The sequence below is a fragment of the Camelus dromedarius genome, chromosome 19, assembly GCF_036321535.1.
Source record: "Camelus dromedarius isolate mCamDro1 chromosome 19, mCamDro1.pat, whole genome shotgun sequence".
NCBI classification, from domain to species: Eukaryota; Metazoa; Chordata; class Mammalia; order Artiodactyla; family Camelidae; genus Camelus; species Camelus dromedarius.
The window spans coordinates 34,193,090-34,205,413 of NC_087454.1; the positions used below are offsets into that span (position 1 = coordinate 34,193,090).

The 12,324-nt window shown below is 42.4% G+C and overlaps 1 protein-coding gene across 9 annotated transcripts in view; it reads right to left on the bottom strand.

Moving 5' to 3' along the window:
* The window catches only part of PKHD1 (PKHD1 ciliary IPT domain containing fibrocystin/polyductin), a 368,588-nt gene that overhangs the window by 220,786 nt on the left and 135,478 nt on the right, over positions 1–12,324 (bottom strand). For all 9 annotated transcript variants that reach the window (XM_064476570.1, XM_031434550.2, XM_064476573.1 and 6 more), the window contains exons 38-39: positions 1,539–1,749; positions 615–772 (exon numbers count right to left, since the gene is read on the bottom strand). In XM_064476570.1, the coding sequence (XP_064332640.1) occupies positions 615–772; positions 1,539–1,749 (369 nt within the window). The remainder of the gene's footprint in view (positions 1–614; positions 773–1,538; positions 1,750–12,324) is intronic.

Consider the following 12,324-nt stretch of genomic DNA (forward strand, 5'->3'; position numbering starts at 1 on the left):
CTGAGAAACTAAAACATAACCTACTAAACTAACCATCCCTGAAATAGATGTTTAATAGGCACATCAGTGTGATTCAGTGCCTGTTATTCCTCCAGAAGATAAATTGACTTTTTCAACCACTTACTTAAAGTATGTGGTAGTTCACACAGAAACAAACTCCGAAAGTGGGGATGGAGGGGGGAGGGGAGCCCTACCAGCCCATCCGTACAATGGGCTGCCCGTGTCCCTGACCCTGGCATTAACCAGCTTTCCTGAGAATTTTAGAAGAGGTCCGGAATCTGCGTGAAGACTTCTTTATCACTTCTAACCTGGAAATTTAATTCGACTCCCTAGATTTAATCATTTAACAGGAGTTTGGTTTTTTTTCCCCTCCCCAAGAAATGATTAATTTCTCAAGCAGATACTGTGGTCTATCTCTTTCACAAGGTGGTTGAGGGCAGCAGATGAAATGATCTATCTAGAGCATTCATTCTGAAAACTACAAAACAGTATGGACATGCAAAGGGTACAGGGTTTATTCCATTCTGGAAGAAGCCAACCATACCACAGATCATTTGACACTGAAGACATTCTTTCTCACCCACTGGACTTCCCAGTGGGATATTTCTCTCTACCTTCTGAAGCCTCGGCCCCCGGGCAGGAAGCAAGGAGCTTCACCCTCTCGTCCGTGAGGTTTCCCTGGATGGTGACACTTCTGCTGAGTAGCACCACCATGACCTTTAAAACACGGCGCTCTCCAGCCACCCAGTTCTCTGTGGCATTGTGGGAATATCTGGGGGGGAAAAAAAAAGAAAAAAGGCACATCTGAAGATATCACTCCAAACCTTATTAGGAATAATAAACCACTAAATTAGCCAAATTCTCCATCTGGGTCTCTATTTCTTTAGAAACTCGGACACAGAAGAGTGAACTACAGGCACAAGCATATGAAAATTAGGAACTAGGCTGACTATTGCTCTGACCACTTACTACAAAGTGAAAGTTCTAGAGCCTTACAAGAGAAAGTTATTTAAGACGTCTGCTGGGGAGGGTATAGCTCAGTGGTAGAGTGTGTTGGTAGAGTGTGTGCTTAGCATGAGCAAGGTCCTGGGTTCAATCCCCAGTACCTCCATTAAAATAAATAAATAAATAAGCTTAATTATCTCCCTCCCCTCCACCAAAAAAATGTCTAAGGTCCCACCATATAGCACAGGGAACTATATTCAATATCTTGTAATAATTGACAATGAAAAAGAATATGAAAAGGAATATGTGTGTGTGTGTGTGTGTGTATAATCGAATTACCATGCTGTACATCAGAAACTAACACAGCCTTATAAATTGACTAAACTTCAATAAATAAATAAACTTAGCATTTCACTACCTAAAAAAAAGTCTAAATCTTCAAAATGTTTCATGCTGTGTAATTTTCTTGTCAGAATGTCTAGCATTATTTAATGTTAAAAAAAATTATTGAAAGATAAACACATGTCCGGACTCCAGCACAGTTAAGACCTCATCTCCTTCTGTCCAAACGGAGCCACGCGGACATGCAGTACCTCAAGGGTGACCTCAGATGGAGGTCTGCATGGTGCACTGTGTCCACGATGACAGTCTCTTCTGTGGGCTTGGCGCCTTGGGCACCCGCCCCGCTGAGGATGACGACCTCCTCCCCAGGGTGCCAGTCCACCACGTCTTCCAGGGCCAGCACTGTGTCCTGGGCATGGGCAGCTGCTCGAAGATGGGTGACCACTACCTCTGGGAGCGAACCTAAAGCAAGTCCGGGGGAAACTTGCCTTTAGACATGTTAAAAGTTACTATGAATGTGATGTTATTCAGCCAAGGAATCCTATGAAAGAAGAATCCAGGAGAGCAATGGGGTGCGATGGGCATCAATGCCTTCATTTTTTTTGGATATTAGTTTTCCTGTCTCTCACATGGTGGCAATAAAAGTCATCCAGGATAGAGATGGGTATGGGGTAAAAAACACAGGAATTGGAGCCAGACTGACTCTACAACTGAATCACAGACTTGCCATATTCTGACTCTGTTCCTTTGGGTAATACACTCAGAGGTGGGTTTCCGTTCCCTCGGTTACAAAGCGGAAGCAGCAGAACCTTCCCCCATGGGGGTTTTGGAGGATTCAATGAGATAAGATCACTGAAACAGCTAGCATGGACCTGGCCACGTGACAGACCCTCAATACAGTCTCGTCTTCTCTCTTCCTTCCCTGCATCACGCTGTTGAGGATGAAACATACCACCTCTTTCTTATTCCAAATTAAAACCAACGGCTAGCAGCCTCTCCAAGATGGAAGTTCCCAATGAATTTCTAAACTGAAGACTTTCATTCACGGTACAAACAGTGATAGCAGAGTTCAAAATCACCCTCAGAATGGGTGTGCTAGGTCTCAGTGTATCAAATGATCTCTTTATATTCTAGTACAGGGCGTGTCCAGGACAGGACTGCTAAGCGAAGCTGAAGAAGGGGGAGCTTGCGACTCTGGATATCTTGGTTTCTAGGTTGCATCCACCTGACCCTCCCCAAATCTGAACACTGCTCCTTAACCAGCATCAATTCGAGAAGGTAGTCAGGCTTGTAGTTTACTCTGGTCCTTCCCAGCAAGGGTCAAGGTGAAGAGTTTTCCACGCCATTATCTGAAGCAACCCCACTCCTTCTTCTTTCCTCCCCACATTTCCTTCCTCCTTCACAATAGATCATAATTTACCTTTAGCCCACAGCAACTTCCTGTCCTCCCTTTTTGCACTAAAGTAATAATACTTGAATCTCTAACTACAGAGGTGGCCAACAATAAATCATTTTCAAATTATTTTAAACTTCCCTCTTTATTTATTTGTCTATGGGCAGAGAGCAGGGTGGGCACTTGTGCCAATAACGTTGTTCTAGGCTTAGAAAAGGTCTCTGGGTTAATGATGTAATTTCCGAAGTTTACTCAGGCAATAATTTCGTCTTGAAAAAAATTTACAGAGTTCAAAATTTCTAATTATAGAGCAGGTGAAAATTAAGACATAAATCATCCCCAAAGAAAATCATTTTAATTTTATTCCTGTTTGGATGCTTTAACCTTTGGGAACAATAAATGAAATCAAGTCTAGTCAGATGTATATGCATATGTACATGTGAATGTCTCTGATCTGCTCTTGAATGTCTACGCAGAAAAATCTCTACCATGCGGGAAAGTGTTTGTCAAAGACAAAATGCTATTAAATGCTGTGATTGGTGGGTCACATACCCAATCAACAAGCAAAAGTACCTACTGTGCACCCATCAACAGGCAGCAACACATGGCAGAACCAAGAGTAGGGACAGCAAAGATATTTCTCAACTGATCATTCTTATCCATCGTAGTCAATCAGAATGAATGGGGGAAAATCACAGAGAAGCTTTGAAGTGAATTTTCAACTCAACATAAACTCAAGTCCTTTCAAATGTTGACAGAGCCTCTGGAAAGCAGTTACTTCAATTAAAAAAAAAACCCCACAAACATAATTGAGAACTTAGAATAAACCCAACTTGTGCTGAGCAGTGTTATTCTGAACTTAAGAACTGTTGGTTTTCTGAGTTTTCTCTTGTTTTCCATGTAACAGATCGTACAGATCAGGAGGCTGAAATAATGCTTCAAGGACAAAAACATACAGTAATGAGATGTCAGCACCAAATTCTGAAACCAGGTCTTCTGAATCCAGAACCAGAGAATTGGACACATAATGGAATTCCTAGCCTCTGGAAATTACTGTATATTAACTGTATCAAATTAGCTCTCTTATAGTTTTTTCTTTTTTTAATTTTTTAATTAAAAAAATTTTTTTAATTTTCCTCCTTAGGGGAGGCACTGGAGATTGAATCCAGGACCTTGTGCACACCAAGCATGCATTCTACCACTAAGCTATACCCCCAACCCCTACCCTATTAGCTTTGATACTCAAAACATTATATTCTTTACATTATAAATATTATTTAAATGCCATACAAGGTGGACTGCCTGACTTCTCTGCTGAAGACAGCACTGTACGTTTCAAATGTGAGTCATTTCACTTCACAGAACATGTAAGAAACTCAGGTTGGGCAGCTCCCTTCCTCCCTGCACCACGAATCAAAAAACATTTAAAAAAAACACAGTCTAGAAAGTTCCATAGTTTATGCATATGCTTCCAGAAAAAAGGGTTAGGCTCTTAATTTATAATTTAATACACGTTGAATCTCTTCGGGCTTTCAACATTGACCTGCTAACCAACAAACTATTCATTTCCTCCCACTGATAGCTTCTACTCAGAATTGTATTTCTTACAAATTATTGTTCAAGTGTTTCAGAGCCATCCATCCATAATTTCACAGGCCCAGAGAGCCCTCTTCCAGACAAGCATGGAGAGAAAGAAAATCATCTTTGCAGGTTAACACGCTTTAAAATCACTAATTGTCCTATGTTTTGTAGGACTTCAGTCTTTCAATTTCTTCCAAATGAATCACTGCCAAGACCTTTCCAAATCAGTAAAGGGGGAGGGGATGGGAGTGGAGGAAGGGAGGGAGAGGGAGGGAAAAATCATTTCCTTAGACTAATGTTCAAATCAGGAAAGAAAAAATAGCAAAACTCACAAAAGAACTAGAAATAGCTTTCTCAAATATATGCAAATTATTTCCTCATATTTCTGCATGCAGCTTCACCATTATCTGTAGCAAAACAGTAAGTGCTATCTTATCTTTTTTGTCAATGAACATCTGTCAAGCACAGGGACACTTGCGGAAGAAGATAAAAATTCATTCAATAGATATTTATTGAGCCCTTTCCATGTGCTAAATGCATGTGCTGTTCTGGGTACTGGGAATGCAATAGTGAGAAAAAATAGCCCCAAATCCCTGCCTTCATGAAGTCTGTATTCTAGTGGCATTCAGTTTTAGATGACCATTTCAGACAGCTTACATTTTAGATGTTTAAGAGAATATCCAAGGTTGAATCTGGCGCTCAGAAGAGAGGTCTGAGGCTTGATATATAAAGAAATATCTAATTAGAGGTTAACCCTGGAAATGAGTGGGGTTACTTGAGAGAAAGTATATATTATAAATGAAGAATACTTAAGACCAAGCCCATGGGAACATCGTCCTTCAAAGATGAGGTAGATGAGGAGGAACATAAGAAGAGAAGAAGGAAGAAAACCAAAAAATGAAGATAATAATGACCCATAATTTTTTTAAAATGCAGTGGAGAGAAAGTCTTCGTCCAACTGCTTGAAGACTCATTCCTTCCCCATCTCCTTGCTCTTTTTTTTTTTTTTTTTTGTAATTTTTAAGCTTTGAGCACCTGCCCATCATTTCCTGGACTTGAGCCCTGTTTCCTACTGTTCATTTCATCCGGCTGCCAATAGAAGGCAGGGTGCCTTGGTAGCAGGCCGTGAGCACGGAGAGCAAAGGGCTGGAGAGGAAGCCCTGCCTTTCTACTGTTTCTTATTTCCCCTTCCTCCCACCGGCACCTGGCCCAGACTCTTGGATCATACTCTTCCCCTGACAACAGTTGGAAGTGTAAGGACCCAGAGGACGTAGAGAAACGCTGATCCCTGATGACTACTCCACCTGTCACCTAAGCTGGGCCTCTCTCCTCCCAGAACCCACCCTGTGCCAGGCCACTGTGGCACCTCAGGGCCACAGAAGCCACTCTCAGAGCAGAGGGACTTAGCCCCCTCTGTCACTAGAACTCAGTAAGAAAAGAGAGTAGAGCCCACTTCGTTCTTCTAATACACAGACCAAGGCCCGTAACCACAAGGTTTATCAGCATCCCTTTAAAACAAATGTATTCCAAGTTGCAAACAGACAACTCAGAAGGGAACTCTTTGAATCCAAACCATTGGTGAATTGGAGGTGATCCAATTTACTGTACTTCCGAAGAGAAGACTGTGACATTAGCATTAACACAAGATTCTCTGGTAGACCAAAGTGAGGGAATGGGGGTAATTTTCACATACCATTTCCCTCTACCCTTGAGAACCTCGCTGGGATTTCTCCCTTGGATGAAGACAAATCCTGGCAGAAAATCCCACATGAGCTTGGTTAATCTCCAGCACTACTGACCAAGCCATCGTCTAAATGCACAGATCAGTTGGCTGCATCCACAGCTGGTCAGCAAACATTTCTGCTCTGTGATGACAGAACCAGGTGCCACATCTGTTCCCAGTGCTAAGAACTTTGCCATTCTTTTGGCCCAAAGGTTTAGACCAAGGCTAACCAAGGTTATCTGGATAGGACAATGAGCCCTATTCTGACTGAAGGCCTTCTCTAGAGATATAAAAGAATGGTCAACTTCTGTTTTTAACCAATCTGAGTTTTGCTGTTGCTATGGTGATTAGAAAGTGACTGAAAAGAATCAAGGGATGAACTTATTTGAAAAATAGAAACAGACTCATAGAAAACAAACTTCTCTCTGCTTCCATCATTGCATCTCCTCCTCTGACTCTTCCTGGATCCCTCTGATAAGGACCAATGTGGTTACATAGAGCCTATCCAAATTATCCAGGATAATCTCCCATTTTTTAAATCGCTAACTTAACCACATCTGCAAAGTCTCTTTTGCCAATTGAGGTAAACTTCATGGGTTCCAGGAATTAGGATGTGAACATATGTGAGGACCATTTTTTCATCTTACCACAATGCATTGTTGAATAAATAGTGTTGAGAAAATTGACCAGCCATTTGAAAAAACAATTAGATGACTGACTTATACACTATAGCAAAATAAATTCTAGATGGACCAAAGAAGGGGTTGGCACCCATTTTCTGTCAAGGGCCAATCAGCGAATAGATTTTGGTCCACAGACCATGTGGTCTCTGTTAACTACTCAGCTGTCATGGTGGCATGAAGCTGGCCCAGATGACACTTAAACGTGTGCATGAGCATGGCTGTACTTCAATAAAACTGTTTGCAGAAATAGGCAATGGGCCAGATTTGGCTCATGGACCATCATTTGCTGACCCTGGATTAAAGATACTAATATGAAAAAAAATAAATAAATAAAGTAGCAGGAAACAGATAGGTACATTTTCGCATAGTCTTGTACAGGAAAGAGTTTTCCAAAAATTAAAGGCAGGAGCCATAAAAGAAGATACTTGTAGATCTGCCATCTCAGGGACTAGAAAATGCCATAAAGAGGCTGAAGGTGAATAACCAACCGGGGAAGACGCAGGCTCTTTGTGCCTCTTTGAAGAACGTTACAAAGGGAGCCGAAAGGAACAAAGACCCACTTAGAATTCCAAAATAACCTGAAAAAAAGAAATTGAGAAGAATGTTCCAGAAACCTGGAAGGAGTACCTTCTGCTTGTCTTTCTGCTGCAGGGAAACACCAGCTATGTGTACTCAAAACAGTACTCAAAACATCCATCCCACGAAGAGGATGGATGAGCGTCAGCCACCTTCCCTCCCGGGTCCCTGTCCCACCATCTCTGAGATGAAAGAAACAACCCCAGTCGTTGCAACGCCACAGAGCTGCTGTGAGAGTTAAATGAGAGGGAAGAATGAGAAGCAGCTTTGAAATACAAAGTCCCGGCATCTAGGTAGAATCCAATTTTCACAAATACTGAATATAATGCTCAATTCAACGATACTCCTTCTTCAGGACCAGGCTGAAAGCAATGCTGTTAATCCTACTGCTTTGATGATACCTATGGGAGAATTCTCTTTGAAGAGAAAAAATCTCACTCTCCTGTGTAGGCAGCCTTCCATTTCCTTAGCAAAGCTGAATTCCTTCTGGGACTTGAAGATGTTAAAAAATGTAAAAATCTCGATGACATGAACTTTTTAACAAACTAAAAGAGGGTTACTAAGACTGAAAAGCACCGCAGTGGGGGAAGAGTGCGGGAGGCAGCTGGAAAATGCAGCCAGGTGGACAGGCTCGGGACCTACATCAGACAAGGCGCGATAACCACGTTAGAAATTTTGGACATCAGCCTACGAACAATGGGAAGTCGCAGAAGAGTTTTGGCAGGTGCGTAATATGAACAGGTCTGTGTTTTTAAGAGATCACCCTGGCTCCCAGGGTCAACAGTGAATTGGAGAGGGATGAGAATGGCAGCTAAAAGACAAACTGGAACGCTTAAGCAATAGTCCAGGCACAAGACGATGGCATCATGAACTAAGGGCACAGCCACAGAGGTGGAGAGAAGTAAAAGGGCGCGTGAGTTATCCAAGAATTCAAACCAAGACCTGGTGGTGGACACAAGAGGAGGAAGCCATAGAGCAGGTGGTGTCAAGAATGACAACCAGGTTTCCGGCTGGCAGATTACCGGAAAGCAATAAACACCCTCCCAGCCTTCTTAGGATAACAATGAGACAGCTTCATCAAATCAAAACTGTAGGCATATCGTAAGAAAAATGAGGACAATAACTAATGAGTAGCTACTCAATGCCCGCCCTTGGGCTAAGTGCTTTACTGGTTTTGTTTCGTTTAAACCACCTAATAGCACCATGAGGAATGTTTTAGAATCATCTCCAACTTGTACATGGAAACTGACACACTGAGAAGTTGACCTTTCCAAGGTCCACAGCCAATTGATGGTAGAGATGTTTGTTCTCCTCTGTTCTTGGACCAACTGACGATGCCAGACTTAGCGTCCATCAAGGGCAAAGTCCCCAGTGTCTCCTGTAGGCTTAGGGATAAAGAAGGAACACAAGCTGGTTGTCCACCTCCTTCAGAGCTCAGTCAAGAATTAGTCACATGACACATCACTGCTCGCTAGAGGCCACATCCTAAAACTCAGTATTGGTGCCTTCGCTGGCCATGACCCCAGCATGCACATATTTACGCAAGAGTGGCCAGTTCAGATCAAGATCCATGTGGTCCTAGATCCCCCAACTAAAACCTTTCTTAAAATCAACCTCATTCTTTCAATAACACTTTCTAGGCAGAATAGAACCTAGAAAACGTCACAGTGTTATTAGGTATTTTTAATGCTAAATTTTCTATGACTTGTGTTTCTGTCCATGGTGGATTTAGTTTTGCTTAGTGAAGTAACTGACTGGGATTTTTCTTTTTCCCTCCTAACAAAACTAAACGGGTTTGAAATACATTAGCAAAGGCTGTCCAGTAAAATTTTACTAATTTTCAATTCCAAATTAGTAAAAGTAGCAAAAATGTCATATTGTCAAGCACTGTAAAAGTAGACAAGTTATTGTTTCTACCTGCTCATTCTCTTCTTCTGGCTTCTGCTTAAGTTCTTATTCCGTTATTCACACAACATGTATTTCTTGAAAGCCTTAGGATTAACTTTGGCCCTTAGGTCACAAGCCCATCACTGACACTGCCACTGTGACCAGGGCTGTGGTGCTCTTATTGGCCAGGACAGAGCAAGGGTGTGACTGACCACCCAGAACTACGTGGTTTGAGATTGATGGAGGATGGTTTCTAAAATTTAGAGGTGTGTTATCTCACCAGAATAAGATGAGTCCAGGCACCGCTGTAGGCAGTGGGGATGTTGTAAATGAAAACAAACAAACAAAAAACAGGAAAACCCCTCCCCTCATGATGTATGCATTCTACTAGGGAAAACACTAGAATCAGCACAATACATACGACAAATAAACTGTATATAATATGTTCAATAGTATTAAAAGCTAAAGGGGAAAAACAGTGTCGGGGGATGTAAAGTCTTGACAGGAGGGATGTTGGAATTCGCCCAGGGAGGCAGAGAGTCATCGGAAAAGAGTCATCATTTCATCTGGAGCTGCAGGGACCGAGTTCTGCCTCCGGGAGGGGGGGAGCCTGATGGGAAAATGAAGGCAACTCGGGAGAAAGCAGAACGCAGAGCTGCAGAGAGACAAAGCCCTAATGTCTTCATTGGAGTGTCTGGACTCAGCTGCGCCTCAAGTTTTTTCAGTTACATGAGGCAATAAATGCCCTTATTTTGGGTTCAAATTGGGTTTTCTGTCACTTGTAACCAAAAAAGACCTGAGGAATGCCAACACTTTCAGGTATATATAGAAACCTAAAGTACCTTATAATGTGTTTCTAAGTGGGGATCCTGCTGTACTTGGGTTATTGAATGGCTAGAACTCATTTCTAATTAGCAGTATACATTTACATGCAAACACCCCAAATCCTAAAGACCTCGGAAACAGCATGTTCACTTTAACGTGTTTAAACAAGTTCCTGAAAGTGCGTTTTACACTCTTAACTCCAGGGACCCCTTTTTTATACACTGTTCCAAGGTCACTCCTGTCCAAGTCACGCAGTTACAAATTCTAAGTGATTTAAATTACAAACCGATGAGATTTCTACCAGGTATGTTTCTGCCACCGTGCACTTAGAAAAGTTGCATTTTGGACTTTTCGGAAGCATTATTAGGCAATAATGGTGCTGGTTATATTCTGGGAGACACAGAATTAAGGACCAATTCTCTTATGCTGTGATTAGAGAACCCGTCATCCAGCCACTGGCTACCCTCCATGCTGAGAGTTCCAAGTACACTAGAACCATGCTCACCGGCGCTAACTTGACTGTGAAATTATGATCTGCCATGACAGACCAGCTGACCAGAACCCCAGGACTGAAGCATGTCTGAATTTAAGATTACAGAAAGTGACAAAGGGGTTTTCATTTTTCTCTTCCTTCTTCCTCCGTTATACATATGTTTGCCTGTTTGAAGGGAACTTTCTAGGTTCTAAGCTCTGTGCTAGGAAATTTCTGGGCACTTTGGTTTGCCTCATCTCACATTCCTGCTTTATTCAGCCTGAATACACATAAATGTCATGCGATTTCAACTTTACACTCTGAGTTTGTGCAACAATGAATAGTGGACTATGTATATATCTCTCTCTGCCTATGGGTTTCAGTCACCTCGAGATCTCAGAGATCAAACTAGAGTTAAAAGCTTAAGATTTTTGTTTAAGTTGCTGAGAGGACACCTATGTTTTTGTCTGCCCATCAACACTCCATTCTGAGGCTGGCCACCCTCCTTTCTTTTGGAGAACAGCTCCCCAAAACACGCATTCACGCAAGGACACAAACATACACACACGCACCACACCACCTCCCTGGCCGCCCTGGTCAAGGCAGAGCTGTGTCTTCTCACTTGGCCTTGTCTCCCTGACATTGACAGTTGGGAAAGTGACTTGATCCAGAGCGATCACAATGCCCTACCCCTTGGACAGTGTGTAGAGTTCTAAGCTTGGTAGGTAAGTCAAGCCCACCTCTGTGAGGTCTTCCCTGGTGATTCTTGGAAGTCGCCATAGGACACAGAGCTCTTCCCTTGGTGATGGAAACCGAAGCCCACGTGAACCCAGGAAAGGCAGTGGCCACACAGACGGAGCCTGTAAGGAGCAAATGAAGCCAACACAGGCAGAGACCCAGAGGGGAGAGACTGAGGGTGGATTGAAGGTGGGCACCCTCCCATCCATCCTTTGTATGCTTGCACTGGGTTTCTGTTCCTTAAAACCAAACAGTTTAAAAGTAATAAAGAGACATGTTGAAAGCCATGCCATGGAAACCACTATGGTTTCTATTCCAGCCCAAAGGAATGAGAGACAGAGGAAAGGGAAGAGTCATGGTCCAGAAGAAAATGTAAGGAACAGGGGCGAAAGGAGTCAGGGATGCAGAAGAGACAGGACTGGAAATGTTTGATCAGATGACAAAAGAGCAGAGATCTGAAAATACATAGTTGGGTACAGGGGGACTGTTATATAAGATGAAAATGGGCTCTGGAGAGTCAGCCTTCATCAAAGAACAGACTGCTGGAAATCTCTCCAACTCCATCAGTCTTGGGGAAATAAGGAATCACACAAAGAGAGACCCTGAATGCCTCAAAGGAACCACACACCACAGTTAGAAGGATGAGCTACAAGAATCATTTTCCATCACGATTTCAGCAATACAACTCTTTCTTCCAATGTGCTATTACTTTAACACCAATATAGCCTAGAGATCAAAGCAATGAATCAATTACTTGGGGAATTTAATCTTTTACTGCATGATTCCCAAATACTTCATTATTCGTGGAGCTGCTGAAGTTCCCCCAGGAAATATGCAGATTTTGTAGAGCCCAGTACGAAAACCCCTGGCCAATGCATGTGTGTCAAGTCCATGCCCGCAATACCGGGCTTCCAGACAAGCTGATACCCTTTGGCAATGACAATAAGAGCTCTTACAGAAACCATGGAGTTTAAATACAGATGTGTGCAGTTCGGGATTAACAGACACGCTGTTATATATAAAACAAACAACGGGGACCTATTGTACAGCACAGGAAACTGTATTCCATATCTTGTAATAACCTATAATGAAAAAGAACCTGAAAAGAAAATATATACACATATGTATATGTATAACTGAAACTTTGCTGTACACCTGA